Source organism: Solea senegalensis, unplaced genomic scaffold (assembly GCF_019176455.1).
Source record: "Solea senegalensis isolate Sse05_10M unplaced genomic scaffold, IFAPA_SoseM_1 scf7180000015642, whole genome shotgun sequence".
NCBI lineage: Eukaryota > Metazoa > Chordata > Actinopteri > Pleuronectiformes > Soleidae > Solea > Solea senegalensis.
Window position 1 is genome coordinate 1,161 of NW_025321397.1, and position 17,384 is coordinate 18,544.

At 44.2% G+C, this 17,384-nt stretch overlaps 2 protein-coding genes across 3 annotated transcripts; both read left to right on the forward strand.

Annotated features, from left to right (window-relative positions):
- The first annotated feature begins 1,741 nt into the window (after nucleotides 1-1,741).
- LOC122762417 (janus kinase and microtubule-interacting protein 3-like) lies at nucleotides 1,742-6,618 on the forward strand. Its single transcript, XM_044017600.1, has 4 exons — nucleotides 1,742-1,976; nucleotides 3,073-3,138; nucleotides 3,232-3,291; nucleotides 5,658-6,618. Exons 1-3 carry the CDS (start codon nucleotides 1,764-1,766, stop codon nucleotides 3,280-3,282), a joined length of 330 nt encoding a protein of 109 aa, XP_043873535.1. The 5' UTR covers nucleotides 1,742-1,763; the 3' UTR covers nucleotides 3,283-3,291; nucleotides 5,658-6,618.
- A 196-nt stretch (nucleotides 6,619-6,814) lies between these two features.
- dpysl4 (dihydropyrimidinase like 4) lies at nucleotides 6,815-15,465 on the forward strand. Of its 2 annotated transcripts, none has more exons than XM_044017598.1 (15): nucleotides 6,815-7,235; nucleotides 8,083-8,171; nucleotides 8,275-8,459; nucleotides 8,926-9,090; nucleotides 11,685-11,746; nucleotides 11,839-11,919; nucleotides 12,224-12,292; nucleotides 12,384-12,504; nucleotides 12,589-12,745; nucleotides 12,837-12,978; nucleotides 13,055-13,139; nucleotides 14,317-14,402; nucleotides 14,491-14,670; nucleotides 14,751-14,916; nucleotides 14,992-15,465. In XM_044017598.1, exons 1-15 carry the CDS (start codon nucleotides 7,011-7,013, stop codon nucleotides 15,081-15,083), a joined length of 1,905 nt encoding a protein of 634 aa, XP_043873533.1. In that variant the 5' UTR covers nucleotides 6,815-7,010; the 3' UTR covers nucleotides 15,084-15,465. The 2 variants fall into 2 exon arrangements, with proteins under 2 accessions (XP_043873533.1, XP_043873534.1); XM_044017599.1 differs by lacking the exon at nucleotides 6,815-7,235 and adding an exon at nucleotides 7,609-7,750.
- Nucleotides 15,466-17,384: the final 1,919 nt, after the last annotated feature.

Here is a 17,384-nt window from a genome sequence, read left to right on the forward strand (position 1 = left end):
GAGATGAGTCCGATGAGAGTGGTGTCGTCCGCGAACTTCAGGAGCTTGACAGACTGGTGACTGGAGGTGCAGCAGACTGGTGACTGGAGGTGCAGCTGTTTGTGTACAGGGAGAAGAGCAGAGGAGAAAGAACGCAGCCCTGGGGGGACCCGGTGCTGATGACCTGTGAGTCGGAGACATGTTTTCCCAGCTTCACATGCTGCTTCCTGTCAGACAGGAAGTCAGTGATCCACCTGCAGATGGAGTCAGGCACGCTCAGCTGGGAGAGCTTCTCCTGGAGCAGAGCCGGGATGATGGTGTTGAAGGCAGAGCTGAAATCCACAAACAGGATCCTGGCGTAGGTTCCTGCGCCAAGGTGGTTACAGTGCAAGTAAAGATTGTTACAGTGCAAGTCAAGGTGGTTACAGTGCAAGTAAAGATGGTTACAGTGCAAGTAAAGATGGTTACAGTGCTGCAATTAAAAGGTGGTTACAGTGCAAGTAAAAGAGGTGGTTGAGTGCAAGTAAAGATGGTTACAGTGCAAGTAAAGGTGTGGTTACAGTGCAAGTCAAAGGTGGTACAGTGCAATTAAAAAGGTGGTTACAGTTCAAGTAAAAGAAATTGGTTACGGGCAATTAAAGGTGGTTACAGTTCAAGTAAAGGTGGTTACAGTGCAAGTAAAGATGGTTACAGTGCAAGTAATGGTGGTTACAGTGCAAGTCAAGATGGTTACGAGTGCAAGTAAAGATGGTTACAGTGCAAGTAAAAGGTGGTTACAGTGCAATTAAAGATGGTTACAGTGCAATTAAATATGGTTACAGTGCAATTAAAAGGTGGATTTACAGTGCAAGTAAAGATGTGGTTACAGTGCAAGTAAAAGGTGGTTCAGTGCAAGTAAAGATATGGATTTACAGTGCAAGTAATGGTGGTTACAGTGCAAGTAAAGATGGTTACACAGTGCAAAAGTGGTTACAGTGCAGAGGTAAAGATTAGTTTACAGTGCGATTAAAAGGTGAGATTTTTGGCCAGTTCAAGTAAAGGTGGATTTACAGTGCAAGTAAAGATGGTTACGGGTGCAAGTAAAGGTGGTTACAGTTCAAGTCAAGGTGGTTACGAGGAGAAGTGCAAGTAATGATGGTTACAGTGCAATTAAAGGTGGTTACAGTTCAAGTAAAGGTGGTTACAGTTCAAGTAAAGGTGGACAGTTTACAGTGCAAGTAAAGATGGTTACAGTGCAAGTAATGTAGGTGGTTACAGTGCAAGTCAAGATGGTTACAGTGCAAGTAAAGATAGTTGCAGTGCAAGTAAGGTGAGAAGGTGGTTACAGTTCAAGTAAAGGTGGTTACAGTGCAAGTAAAGATGGTTACAGTGCAAGTAATGGTGGTTACAGTGCAAGTCAAGATGGTTACAGGAAAGGGCCTCAGTCTCCTCAGCAGGTGGAGACGACTTTGGCCCTTGTTGTACAGGACATCTGTGTTGTGTGTCCTCCACAACCTCAATATCCAAACCCTGGATGGTCACTGGTGCAGTCTGGAGAACCTTCCTCCTGACGTCGATCACCACCTCCTTTGTCTTGCTGGCGTTCATGCTCAGGTGGTTCAGCTCCTCTCAGCTCCTCTTTGGCCCCAGATCGAAAACCTCTCTTTTTCTCGTTTAGCAGGGTTTTCAGTTCTGACACACCAGAAAAACACCCTAACTGTTTACACATCGATTTGTTTATCTTTGTTTATCTTTGTTTATCTTTGTTTATCTTTGTTCTGCAGAGGATCCTGGAGTTGGAGGCCATGTTGTTTGAGGCTCTGCAGCAGGAGGCGGAGTCTAGGATGGCGGGATTCAAGGCGGAGGAGCGGCGCTTCTCCGAAACGCTGTCGGAGGAGGAGAGGGAGGAGCTACGGCGAGCCATGGACCAATGGAAACGAAGCGTGATGTGCGAGCTGAGAGAAAGAGACGTCCAGATCCTCCGAGAGAGGATGGAGCTGCTGCAGCTCACACAGCAGGTAAACAAATAAACACGCTTTAAAGTCACAGGTAAACAAGTAAATACGCTGAAAAGTCACAGGTAAACAAGTGAACAAGCTTAAAAGTCACAGGTAAACGCGCTTTAAAGTCAGCGCAAACATGCTTTTAAAGTTACAGGTAAACAAGTAAACATCAGCTTAAAAGTCATGTCACAGGTAAACAAGTAAAACCAATTTTAAACTCAAAAGGTAAAACCAGTAAAACACACGTCTGTAAACGGAAGTCACAGGTAAAGCAAATGAAACATGCTTTAAGTCACAGGTAAACAAGTAAACATTTTAAAGTCAACAGGTAAACAAGTAAACCGCTTTAAGTCAAAAGAAACAAGTAAGTAAAAAAGCTTTAAAGTCACAGGTAAACAAATGGCAGCTTTAAAGTCACAGGTAAACAATTACAGCTTTAAAGTGTAAACAAGTAAACACGCTTTAAAGTCACAGGTAAACAAGTAAACCACTTTAAACTCAAAGGTAAACAAGTAAACCACTTTAAAGTCACAGTTAAACATGCTTTAAAGTCACAGGTAAACAAGTAAGCAAAGTCACAGGTAAAACAAGTAAACCACTTTAAACAAGGGTGAAAACAGTCACAGTTAAACATGCTTTAAAGTCACAGGTAAACTCAAGTAAACTTAAGCAAAGTCTGAGGTAAACATGTAAACAGCTTCAGAGTCTGGGTAAACAAGTAAACTAGTATACGGGTAAGCTTTAAAGTCCAGCTTCAATGTCACAGGTAAACAAGTAAACTTAAGCTTGAAAAGTCACAGGTATACAAGTAAACATTCTTAAAAGGTGGGTAAACAAGTGGCTTGCAGCTTTAAAGTCAAGGTAAACAAGTAAACACGCTTTAAAGTCACAGGTAAACAAGTAAACATTCTTTAAAGTCACAGGTAAACAAGTAAACATTCTTTAAAGTCACAGGTAAACAAGTAAACACGCTTTAAAGTTAAAGGTAAACAAGTAAACACGCTTGAAAGTCACAGGTAAACAAGTAAACATTCTTTAAAGTCACAGGTAAACAAGTAAACACGCTTGAAAGTCACAGGTAAACAAGTAAACTTGTGTTTGTGTTTGACAGAGAAACAAGGAGCTGGAGGAGTTTATAGAAACACAGAAACGACAGATCAAAGAGCTGGAGGAGAAGGTAGAGCATCATTTATCATCATGGTTACAGGAGGTGGAGCTTCATCATCATCTTCATCATCACCTGATCTGACTTCTTCATCTTCTCTTCCAGTTCCTCTTCCTCTTCCTCTTCTTCTCTCTGGCCTTCATCCTCTGGTCGTAAAAACAGCAGGTGACACACACATACACACACACAATAATAATCCTGTTGCGTGTATAAAACCACAACATCACGGCCGTCAGTATCTTGTATTCTTATATATATGTATATATATATATTAGTATATATATATATATATATATACATATATATATATATATATATATATATATATATATATATATATATATATATATATATATATATATATATAATACAAGATACTGACGGCCGTGATGTTGTGGTTTTGGGCACACTGCAAAACACACCGGTGCTGTGAGTCTATTTATGCACCTACGTGGGATGATGACCAGTCTTTCATAAGGCTTTTTGCTCAAATCCCAAACTTAGACAGTCATCGTATAATTATGGGTGGGGATTTCAATCTGGTTCAGGATGTGAGTTTAGACAGGTCCTCTTCTATCCAAATCAGCATAGGTGGTGAGGAGTTATGCTTCCCAGTTGGGGATTTGGGACCCCTGGAGATTTAGTTACCCTCAAAGCAGAGCTTTCTCATTCTTTTCACACGTACACTACACATTTTCTTGCATTGACTTTTTCTTAGTTGATAATAACCTTCTACATTGTGTCAAAGCATGTGAATACCACCCTATAAACATATCAGATCATGCCCCAACTTCAGTGGACATTAGCGTCCCACATGGTACAACCCGCCCTCCACCATGGAGGGTTAGCTCCCACTTGCTGGCGGATAATACGTTCAAGGACTTTGTTGCTGCACAAATCCGCTCCTATATTGAACTCAACGATACTCCAGGCATTAGTAGTAACATTTTGTGGGAGGCACTTAAAGCTACAGTTCGTGGAAAGGTGATATCCTGTATTTCTCAGATGAGAAGGGCTGACAGAGCAAGGTTAGTGGAGATTGCAGAGGATTTACTCAAACTTGATGAAATTTACTCGACTTCTCCATCCCCCAGCCTCTCCAAAACACGGCTTCTATTACACTCAGAGCATGATCTGCTGATGACACATATCGTGGAGAGACAACTTAGACAAACCAAACAACACTTCTTTGAACAGGGAGACAAAGCTGGGAGACTCTACACTGGATCCAGTGCAGTCTTTGTGACACCTGCCCACCTTGGGCTCACACTGAAATGTCATCATCCCACTGCTCTCTACACTCAGCTGTCCATATGTGTTCATAAGGTATCGCACAACCCGGTCGTCACCAACACAATTAGGTCTTGGCTTCAGTTGAGGAAACAATACAGTCTGCTGAGGGCTTGGGCCCGTACTCCAATCTTGAATAATCACTCATTTCTCCCCTCCCGCTCTGACCCCACTTCTCGTACATGGTCGAACGAAGGCCTCAACACACTTAACGACTTGTACGAGAGGGACACCTTTTCGTCTTTCGTGTCTTTGTCAGCTAAGTACAATTTGCCCAATAGACACTTTTTTAGATTCCTCCAAGTACGACACTTTATCCAAAAGCAGTTTCCAGACTTTCCGAACCGCCCCCCGAAGCGGAACGTGACCAATTTCTCGACCTTGATGCTGATCAGAAAGGACTGATTTCTATAACAGAATCGGCCTCTTGTGTCCAGTCCCCACCGCATCACTTAAGGGTGTGTGGGAGCAGGAATTAGGGGTGGGCATAGATGACGACCAGTGGAGAAGCGTTTTAAAACTGGTCCACTCCTCATTCATATGTGCCAGACGTGGCCTTTTACAATGTAAAGTGATCCATAGAGTCCACTATACCAATGCTAAATTGGCTAGAATATATTTTGCTTGTCACCGTTGCCAACAGTCTCCAGCTGACCGTTCACACATGTTCTGGTCGTGTTCAAGGCTGTTTAACTTCTGGTCAGCTATATTTAAGACTCTTGAACAGACCCTTGACATGATTTTGGAGCCGAACCCCCTCACTGCCCATATTTGGTCTACCACCAAGTGAAAACTCGTCTGGTTCTGCAAAGCGTGTCATTGCCTTCATCACTCTGCTAGCCAGGCGTACTATTCTTCTCCCCCAACTCATAATAGATGGTTACAGGAAGTTTTACGTTGTCTACAGCTAGAGAAGTTGAGATCCTCACAAATGGGATCTGTTACACCCTTTCGGAGGACCTGGGACCCTCTGTTAGCCCTGATTAGCGACAAGCTTACCATCACCCCTGACGATGCTGAGTCCACCCCTTAGGCAGAGTTGAACAATGGAGTGAGATACCCGCCCCCTTTTTATTTTTTTATAATTATTATTATTTTAATTTTTTTCTTGTTTATTTATGTATTTAATGAATTATTTTTCAGTCATTGGTGTTATATATATATATATATCCACGGTATATATTTATACACACACAGTATATACTGCTTGTTACATCGTTAACGTTCTGTCTGTGCTGCAGTGTCTTCAGGCGTCCACAGGGGGGCGTGTCCAGCTCACTGGCTTCACTGCCCCACTCAGCAGCCAATCAGAGCAGAGCGCAGCTGTCAGCTGACTCGCCACAGTGCCGCCGCTCCGGATGGAGGGGTCGACCATGGAGGAGGAGCTTCCGAGGCGAGGCGCTAACGAGCTTAACGAGCTTCCTGTCGGGGTTTGTTTGAACAGTGAGCGCGTGCTCTCAGTGTTCACTGACTGTGACATCACAGGTGACATCACTGATGACATCACTGATGATATCACTGTGACACACCAGAAAAAAACTGTCTGGTTCAGTTGAATGAAACTTTGTTCTGATTGGCTGTCGCACCTGCAGTCAGTGTGTGTGTGTGTGTGTGTGTGTGTGTGTGTGTGTGTGTGTGTGTGTGTGTGCTCACAGTGATGGAGAAAGTAGGTCAGAGCTTCATGATCATGACTGGAGGATTTTACAGAACTGAACTGAAGATTATATTGTATTAAATGATAATGTGTTATATGATAAAATGATATTATATGATATGAAATGATTGTCATGTATCTAATGAGTTGTTTTTGAAGTGTTCATGTGTTCATGTTTAAACATTATTTTTAAACCATATTGGTTTTTTGTCTTTTTAAATCATTGAAGTTATTTGAAGTTTCATGTTTTTTTTCCATGAATGATTCGATTTTAAACTTTTGAGGTGAAACTATCAAAACGTGGTCGTCAACGGCAACGAAAACAAACAACAACAAAACGTCACTTTTCGGATTCCACAGGATATTTTTGTATCTGCACTGTGAGTCTGAACATGTGACGAGTCTGACTGTGATGTCATCGATCATCCATCAATGTCATCTATGATCGGTGATCGATGACATTTAAGACCAATTCCTGTTTGTGTTTTATTAACAAGAATGAAAACAAATCACAGGTCAATAAAAAGAGAAAACAATTGTAATGTATTTGTGTGTCTGTACTTCAGTGTGTGTGTGTGTGAGATAAAGTGAATCTGACAGAAGAGACTGAGTTTGAGAACATCGACATAGATGAGCACTGACCTGTGTGTGTGTGTGGTCATGTGACCCGTCTCTAGTAACCAGTCAGAGTTTTTTGATTGTGGTTCACATGAATCTGTATCACATAACCATGACGATCATGTGATGATTGACGGAGAGTAACTGCTGCTGTTTGCTGTAGATTGAATTTCCTCTTTTCCTCGTTTGTTTTCTTGTTGTTTGATGAAGGGAAGAAGTTTGCAGGTAATTTCTTCACCTTCCTCTGATTTGTTCTTCTCAGTGTGAGGTCCCAGTTCCTCGTCCTCGTCCTCGTCTCTCTTCGTCTCAGATCAGGTCCATCATGTCTGAGTGCAGCTTCTCTCAGGACGATGACTCCTCGTGTCTCCTCTCGCGCCTCGGCTCAGCGTCTCCTCGGCCTCGGATGAAGTATGGTGGGATGTTCTGCAGCGTTGAAGGAGCGTTTGAGAACAAAACACTCAACTTTGAGTCGTTCACGCCACGAACACAGCGACGGCGAGCTGATGATGGGGGAGGACACACCCGAGAAAACTACAGCAAGAGAGAGGTTCATTCTGTTTTACTCAAATACAGATATTAAATGAGTTTAACTTGGAAGATAATCTGATTATATGCAGCAGAGTCGTTGTTTGTCAACAAAAAAACAAACTTTATATTCAATTAATATGTGAAATACACATGATTCTGGCAATTTATTTGAAAATCTGACATGCGAGAACTGATATTTTATTTGAAATTGCAGCATCTTATTCTGAAATTCTGATATTTTATTTGAAATTGCAGCATCTTATTCTGAAATTCTGATATTTTATTTTGAAACCTTCGATTTTATTTTTGAATTTCTGATATTTTATTCCGACATTGCAGCATCTTATTCTGAAAATCTGACGTTTTATTTTGCAAGTCCATAACGGAAGTAGGTTGTGTGACTGTCAGCAGCGTGACGTCACAATTGACAGAAACAACAATAGCGGGCGGTGTTAGCGCGACTGAAAGCGATCAGCCGATCACAGATTGATCAGGATGTCGTTCCAGAACAAGAAGAGCAGCGCGAGGTCCGGGGTACGTACCGAACCGAGCCGAGCGGAGCCGAGCCGAGCCGAGCCGCAGTAACCGGGACACGGCGTCAGGAGGGAGGATGCTCGTGCTCCACCTGTCAATCATCGCTGTTAGAATCAGGCCCGGTCTGTTCGGCTCGGCTCGGCTCGTTTCTGTTTGGTTCTGCTCGGCTCGGCTTGGCTCCATGTTTAAACTGTTCCGTTAATGTGTGTGTGTGTGTGTGTATTTGAGGATAAAAGTGGGTCAGACGTCACGTGACTCTAGTTTTAGTGACGTCACATTAGGCCAGTCATTGATTGATTGACTGTTTTACCCAGCATTCTTTGCGTGTGCAGGGCGACCGTCTGCTGGTCAAAGGAGGAAAAATCGTCAACGACGACCAGTCGTTCTATGCCGACGTTTACGTGGAGGACGGCATCATCAAGTATCAATAATCAATAATCAATACTATCAACAATAATATTATACTGTGACCCCTGACCTCCAGGTGTCGCTGTTTCTGACATCACTTCCTGTGTCTCACTCAGACAGATCGGTGAGAACCTGATCGTCCCGTCCGGCGTGAGGACGGTGGACGCGTACGGTCAGCTGGTCATTCCAGGGGGTGTCGACGCCAACACCAGCCTGCAGGGGGCGACGAGAGGCATGAGCCCAGCTGACGACTTCACTCGGGGAACCAGGGCGGCGCTGAGGGGCGGGACCACCACCATCAGTCAGTATTAATCGATCAGTCAGGCAATATTAATCAATATGTCAAGGGCCACGCTGAGGGGCGGGACCATAGACCTATATAAAGGCTGGATGTCTGAGGGCGGAGTGTGGAACGTCCACACAGGCCATCACTCATCACTTGTGTTAGCTGACTGTGGCAAGATGGCCGCCCTGCGTGAACGTTCCACACTCCGCCCTCAGACATCCAGCCTTTATATACGTCTATGGGCGGGACCACCACTGTCACTCAGTACTAATCAATCTGTCAATCGAACTGTACTGATCGGTCAGTAATCGATCAGTCAGACATTATTAATCGATCAGTTAGACAGTAATGATTGATCAGTACTGACTGTGCGTCAACTGTGTTCACACTTGACCACTGACCTCTGTGCTGTGTTCACAGTTGACCTCTGACCTCTGTGCTGTGTTCACACTTGACCTCTGACCTTGTGCTGTGTTCACAGTTGACCACCTGCTGGTTGAACCAGGTACTAGTTTACTGTCTGCGTTTGATCAGTGGAAGGAGACGGCGGAGGAAACGTCGTGCTGCGACTTCTCTCTTCACCTGGACGTCGCACGCTGGCACGACGGCCTGCAGGAGGAGCTAGAGACACTCGTCAAAGACAAAGGTCCATTTAAACTGCAGTACTGTGTGTGTATTTACTGCAGTACTGTGTGTATTTACTGCAGTACTGTGTGTGTATTTACTGCAGTACTGTGTGTGTAATTACTGCAGTTGTGTGTAATTACTGCAGTACTGTGTGTGTATTTCCTGCAGTACTGTGTGTGTATTTTACTGTGTGTGTACTGCAGTACTGTGTGTGTATTTACTGCAGTACTGTGTGTGTAATTACTGCAGTACTGTGTATTACTGCAGTACTGTGTTTTACTGCAGTCCTGTGTGTTTTACTGCAGTACTGTGTGTGTATTTGCTGCAATACTGTATGTATTTACTGCAGTACTGTGTGTGTATTATTGCAGGTACTGTGTGCTGTGTTACTGCAGTAGTGTGTGTAATTACTGCAGTACTGTGTGTATTTACTGCGGTACTGTGTGTGTGATTACTGCAGTACTGTGTGTATTTACTGCAGTAGTGTATTTACTGCAGTACTGTGTGTGTATTTGTCACTGCAATACTGTATGTATTTACTGCATACTGTGTGTGGCAGTACTGTGTGTGTATTTACTGGTACTGTGTGTGTATTTACTGCAGTACTGTGTGTGTAATTGCTGCAGTACTGTGTGTTTACTGCGTAGTGTATTGTAATTACTGCAGTATTTGCTGCAGTACTGTGTGTGCAGTGTACAGTACTATGTGTGTATATACTGCAGTACTGTGTGTATTTACTGTAGTAGTGTGTGTAATTACTGCAGTACTGTGTGTATTACTACTGCAGTACTGATTTACTGCAGTACTGTGTGTATTTACTGCAGTAGTGTGTGTATTTACTGCAGTACTGTGTGTGTACTGCTGTATTTACTGCAGTAGTGTGTGTACTGCAGTAGTGTGTGTGCAGTAGTGTGTGTATTTACTGCAGTACTGTGTGTGTATTTACTGCAGTACTGTGTGTATTACTGCAGTACTGTGTGTGTGGTACAGTAGTACTGCAGTGTGTATTTACTGCAGTACTGTGTGTGTATTTACTGCAGTACTGTGTGTATTTACTGCAGTGTGCGTATGTGTGTATTTACTGCAGTACTGTGTGTGTATGTGTGTGTACTGCAGTAGTGTGTGTGTATTTACTGCAGTGTGTGCATTACTCAGTACTGTGTGTGTACTTACACTGTGTGTTGCAGTACTGTGTGTGCATTACTCCAGTACTGTGTGTACTGTGTGTGTATTTACTGCAGTAGTGTGTGTAATTACTGCAGTACTGTGTGTGTAATTACTGCAGTACTATGTATTTACTGCAGTACTGCTGTAGTAGTGTGTGTCTGCAGTACTGTGTACTGTGTATTACAGTACTGTGTGTACAGTACTGTGTGTAATTACTGCAGTACTGTGTGTGTATTTACTGCAGTACTGTGTGTATTTACTGCAGTACTGTGTGTGTAATTACTGCAGTACTGTGTGTGTATTTACTGCAGTACTGTGTGTGTAATTACTGCAGTACTGTGTGTGTTACTGCAGTACTGTACTGCGGTTACTGCAGTACTGTGTGTATTTACTGCAGTACTGTGTGTGCAGTACTGTGTGTGTGCTGTACTGTGCATTTACTTCAGTACTGTGTGTGTGTTTTACTGCAGTACTGTGTGTATGTATACTGCAGTACTGTGTGTGTATTTACTGCAGTACTGTGTGTGTGTACTGTGTATTTATTGCAGTACTGTGTGTGTAATTGCTGCAGTACTGTGTATTTACTGCAGTAGTGTGTGTAATTACTGCAGTACTGTGTGTGTGCGTACTGTAGTAGTGTGTGTACTGCAGTACTGTGTGTATTTACTGCGCTGTGTGTACTGCAGTAGTGTGTGTACCAGTTCTGTGTGTATTTACTGCAGTAGTGTGTGTGTGTACTGTGTACTGTGTGTGTGTATTTACTGCAGTACTGTGTGTGTATTTACTGTACTGTGTGTGTATTTACTGCAGTACTGTGTGTATTTACTGCAGTACTGTGTGTGTACTGCAGTACTGTGTATTACTGCAGTACTGTGTGTGTAATTACTGCAGTACTGTGTGTGTTTACTGCAGTACTGTGTGTGTATTTACTGCAGTACTGTGTACTGCAGTAGTGTGTGTGTATTACTGCAGTACTGTGTGTGCATTTACTCAGTACTGTGTGTGTACTGTGTGTAGTGTGTGTAATGTGTGTATTTACTTACTGTGTGTACTGCAGTACTGTGTGTATACTTACTACAACTGTAGTACAACTGTACTGCTGCAGTACTGTGTGTGTATTTACTACTGTGTGTGTACTGTGTGTATTTACTGTAGTACTGTGTGTGTATTTACTACTGTGTGTATTTACTGCAGTACTGTGTGTATTTACTGCAGTACTGTGTGTGTAATTACTGCAGTAGTGTGTGTGTATTACATTTACTCAGTACTGTGTGTGCAGTACTGTGTGCAGTAGTTGTGTGTATTTAGTGCAGTACTGTGTGTGTATTTACTGCAGTAGTGTGTGTGTATTTGCTCCAGTACTGTGTGTGCATTTACTCCAGTACTGTGTGTGTATTTACTGCAGTACTGTGTGTGTATTTACTGCAGTAGTGTGTGTATTTTCAGGTGTAAACTCCTTCCTCTTCTTCATGACGTACAAAGATAAATATCAGAGCTCTGATTCTCAGGTAAACCATGAACACAGTTATTGTTACAGTGATTTATTATGGTTGTGTTTTTCTTCCTGTAATTTCACCTGTGCTTGTTTCCATGGTTACAGCTCTACGAGGCGTTCGGGGTCCTGCGGGATCTTGGAGCGATCGCACAGGTTCACGCTGAGAATGGTGACATCATTGATGAGGTAATAACTGTGTTTACCTTTTATTGCTAACTGGTTTAAATTGGTTTGGACTGGTTTCCAGAATCTCTTTAAACTGGATGAAACTGGATGAAACATTTTGAACAGCTGTTAGTGTTTTTAAACTGGAATAATCTGGAGTAAACTGGAGTAAATTAAAAATAATTCTTAATTGGGGGATTGATAAATGCTATGCTAGTGTAGTCTTTTAGCTCTTTTTAGCTAAATTAAACTGTAAATTAACTGGATAAAACGGGTGTAATCTGGATTAAACTGGATTTGACAGGTTTGAACTGTCATATTTCAGGAGCAGAAGAAGGTTCTGTCTCTGGGCATCACTGGACCTGAAGGACACGTGTTGTCTCACCCTGAGGAGGTAAACACACCTGAGACGTCACGATTCAAATCTGATGGGATTAATAACATCCAGCGTCACACAGGTGTGTGTGTGTGTGTGTGTGTTACAGTGTGAGACAGAGGCCGTATATCGAGCCATCACCATCGCCAAACAGGCCAACTGTCCGCTGTACGTTACCAAGGTCATGAGCAAATCTGCTGCTGATGTCATCGCTAACTCCAGGAAGAAAGGTGATGATGTCATCATTTTTTAAATCCAGATTAGGTTCAGATTAGAGAAGGATAACGTGTGCGTGGTCCCGTCTCTGTCCTCAGGTATCGTCGTGTACGGTGAGCCAATCACAGCCGGCCTCTGCACTGACGGCTCTCACTATTGGTCCAGAGATTGGGCGACAGCGGCGGCGCTGGTCATGAGCCCGCCCCTGAACCCTGACCCTTCAACTCCACACTATCTCACCTCCATGTTAGCATGGTTAGCTGGACTTTTTCTTTGTTAGCATGATTAGCATACATGGACTCCTCCCCCAGGTGAAGCAGACTGTGCCTGTTGCGTGTCATTTCAGCGGCGACCTGCAGGTGGCGTCGAGCGCTCACAGCGGCTTCTCCACGTCTCAGAAAGCTGTGGGAAAAGACGACTTCACTCTGATCCCCGAGGGCACGACGGGCATCGAGGAGAGGATGTCTGTGGTGTGGGACAGAGCTGTGGTGAGATCATGTGACCTTTGACCCTTTACATTCAGCGGAGGACATTCTGTCTGTCTCTCTGTCTCTTTTGTCTCAGGCCACAGGAAAGATGGACGAAAACGAGTTTGTCGCAGTGACGAGCACCAACGCTGCCAAAGTCTTCAACATGTACCCGAGGAAAGGTGAGAGACACGCGAGGGACACGAGAGACAAACGAGACACGTGAGAGACAAGCGAGACACATGAGAGAGACGCGAGAGACATGTGCAAGATATGCAACACGTGAGAGACAAGCGAGACACGTGAGAGACATGTGAGACATGTGTAAGAGACATGTGAGAGACAAGCGAGAGACACGTGCGAGACACGAGACATGCAAGAGACACGTGCAACACGAGACGTGTGAGACATGCGAGAGACACGTGCAACACGATACACTTGAGAGACATGCGACACGTGAGAGACAAGCGAGACACGCGACATGCAAGAGACACGAGACGTGAGAGAGACAAGACATGCGAGAGACACAAGACATGTGAGAGACATGAGATACACAAGAGACATGTGAGAGAGACGAGACATGCGAGAGAAACAAGACATGTGAGACACGAGACATGCGAGAGACACGTACGAGACATACATGCGAGGCACGTGCAACACAATACACGTTAGAGACATGCGACACGTGAGAGACACGCGACATACGACATACACGAGACGTGAGAGAGACAAGACATGTGAGAGACATGAGACACGCAAGAGACATGTACGAGACATGTGAGAGAGACGAGACATGCTAGAGAAACAAGACATGCGAGACACGAGACATGCACGATACACGTGAGAGACGTGCGAGAGACACGAGATGTGAGAGACACACAAGAGACATGCACGAGACACGAGACATGTGAGATACGAGTGAGACATGCGAAAGACACACGACGTGCGAGACACGAGACATGCGAGAGACATGGGAGACGCAGGCAAGGCGGAGATAAGACAGAGTTCACGTAATTGTCAAAGTGAATTATAAAAAGTATTTTTTAACTATACTGCTGCTGTGTGTGCATGTGTGTGTGTGTTTGTGCGTGTGTGTGTGTTTGTGTGTGTGTGTGTGTGTGTTGTGTGTGTTGTGTGTGTGTTGTGTGTGTGTGTTTGCGTGTGTTGTGTGTGTGTGTTTGTGCGTGTGTGTGTTTGTGCGGTATGTGTGTTTGTGTGTTTGTGCGCGGTGTGTGTGTGTGTGTGCGTGTGTGTGTGTGTGTGTTGTGTGTGTGTGTGTGTGTGTGTGTGTTTGTGCGTATGTGTGTTTGTGTGTGTGTGTGTGTGTGTGTGTGTTTGTTTGTGTGTGTGTGTGTGTAGGTCGTGTCTCAGTGGGAGCAGACGCAGACCTCGTCGTCTGGAACACCAAAGAGACTCGAACAGTTTCAGCAAAGACTCACAGTCTGGTAACAGCATTACAAGCATCATAATTGTTGTCATGGTAACCTGACCCCGCCCCCTCACCACACTCCCTCTCTGTGTGTGTGTGTGTAGAATGTGGAGGTGAACATCCTGGAGGGTTTGGAGTTCCGCGGCGCAGCGTCTGTGGTGATCAGCGGAGGACGAGTTGTCCTGGAGGACGGAAATCTGTCCGCAGCTGCAGGGTCAGGACGCTTCGTCCCCAGGAAGTCCTTCCCCGACGCCGTCTACAAGAGGATCAGAGCTCGCAGCAAGGTCACTAACCAGCACCACTAACCAGCTGGTTCAGCAGTTAACCAGACACTGACGCATGTGTCTCTCTGTCTTTGACTCAGATGGCGGAGGCGCGCGGCGTCCCCCGTGGAAACTACGATGGTCCAGTCCATGATGTCATTAGCATGACGAAGTCTGTCCCTCCCACTCCGACCAGCAGAGGGACCCCGTGTGCCAAAACCCTGAGCGGCCCCCGGAACCTTCACCAGTCAGGATTCACTCTGGCAGGTGTGAGGATTAATAATCTGAGGGTGTAATCTGAAGAGATTACAAACGTGCACATCATCACTTCTTCTCTTCCAGGAGCTCAGGTCGACGACCACATCCCCCGCCGCTCCACTCAGAGGATTGTGGCGCCTCCTGGTGGAAGATCCAACATCACGTCTTTGTCTTAGAGCGGGAGGTTGCGCTGACACCAGAGGTCAAAGGTCACATGTGTCACTGAGCGGGAGCGGACCTCAGACTGTAAATAACAAACGGACGTAGTTAGTCTTGTGGTTTGAAAAGTGAAGGAAGTAGCATGTAGCCACCAGGGGGCGACGGAAAAACCTTTAGTGCTTTAAACAGCTGCAGAAGAACACACTCTTAACTCGTCTTTAACTTAACCACAGTTTGTGTAAGTTACTCAGTCCTACGACTTAGTTAGTGATGAACGTGGATCACCAACTCAACCTAGAACTAGTTCATTTAAAGGGACAGAAGTGTTAAATCTGCAACGTCTAAGTCACATGACCACTTCTTTATCTCACTGTGAGACACACACACACACTCACTCTCCCACACACACAGGCCACAATACTTCAATATCATTGGTATTATTGGCATCATCAATAATAGCTGGCTGGCTGGCTGATACACACACAATACTCACTGGGTCGTCAGCCAATACGACTCTCTGACACACAGGCTGTCATTGCACTACTCTCCTTGTCACACACACAATACTGGCTGCCTCACTTTCCACACACACAATACAATAATACACACAATATTACTACTCTCCTTACACACACACACATATATTTTCTTACACACACACATACATATACATGTGTGTGTGTGTGTGTGTGTGTGTGGAAGAATGTGAGTGCATGTAAGTGTGTGTGTGAGTGTGTGTGGAAGAATGAGGAGTGCATGTGTGTGTGTGTGTGGAAAGTGTGTGGGGAGAGTGAGTGTGTGTGTGTGTGTGGGGAGAGTGAGGTGTGTGTGGAAGAATGAGTGAGTGCAAGTGTGTGTGTGTGTGTGTGTGTGGGAGAGTGTGTGTGTGTGTGTGGGAGTGAGGGCAAGTGTGTGTGTGTGTGTGTGTGAGAGAGTGTGTGTGTGTGTGTGTGTGTGTGAGAGTGTGTGTGGGAGAGTGAGTGGTTTACAAAATGCAGGTCCTGATCCAACCACACATTAAAAAAACTGAATTATCCCTTTAATAATGAACTAGTTTGTTTCTTTCGCCTTCTGTGAAAACATGAGGATTCATTCATTCATTCATCACTGTGTCTCAGCAGGAACAGTAGCTGTAACTAACAGTAATAGTAGTGATAAGTGTAATAGTGTAATGAAGACTGTAACCTTTGACCTCCTGCTTCAATTAGAACAAAAAAATGTCATGGGTTGACCTCTGACCTTTCATCAGAAAAACCCTGTCAACAGAACAAATGTGTGTGTGTTTGATAATAACTTCCTGTTGTGGTGTGTTCAGTGTCAGCATGTGCTCCGTGAACGCTCATGTGTTCATCAGTTCATCCACGTTAATGTCAAACTAATTGGTGCTAATTAACACACACACACACACACACACACTTGTGTGTGTTTGTTTTGTATGTTTCTGTGGTGTTGTGTTCAGGTTCCTACGGTGGCCTGGAAGTTTCTAATCATTGTCACGAAAACTCTTTTACAAATGTAACTAAATATTTAACAAACAAACTGCCAAGACTTTCAAACATTTGTTTTATTTTATTTCATTTTATTTCATTTTATAGAATGAACTCTGTGAAAGTTTGACATAAGAAGACAAAGTCAGGGGCTCTTATTTTGAAAGCCAGGTTGAAAGGAAGTGGTGCTGTATAAGATTGTCAGTTTCACATCTCGTATGTTTGTTCATTTATTCTCTTTCTGGAAGAACTGTTATTTTTGTTTATGTCCAGGCCACTGTATGTTGTTGCTATGGTAACACCATGGTCACGTGACCCGAGTTCTCACGACGTTTGTGTGAAATTGTCTCGGATCGTCGGCAATAAACATTTTGTCCCGGGACGACCAGTGTGTGTGTGTGTGTGTGTGTGTGTGCGTGGTAAGCGCGTGCTGCCAGCGGTGCAAGGCAGTGTGTGTGGCGCCGTCCGCGTGCTGCAGCGCCGTGTTGTTCCTGTGATCGTGATCAAAGCTGCATGAATAAAGAATAAAGTGAGCAGAGTGAGAGTCCTGTTTTTGTAATAATTATTATAATCATTGTTGTTGAGGAGGAACATTTAAACTGCACAGCCACGTCACATGACCACACGACGTCATATCCGGTCTGATCTGTTCTCCACAGTGAAAGTGCAGCCACTTCCTGTTCTCCATCATATTTATATCATGAAGTGTTTGAGCCACAGGTTCATACAGGAAGTAGCTCTTATTTTGAAAGGCAGGGTGTGAACACCAGGTATTTATCTCGTCCTTGTGCCTCCTCTTGTGGAATGTTCCGCAGATACAATAGCAAACAA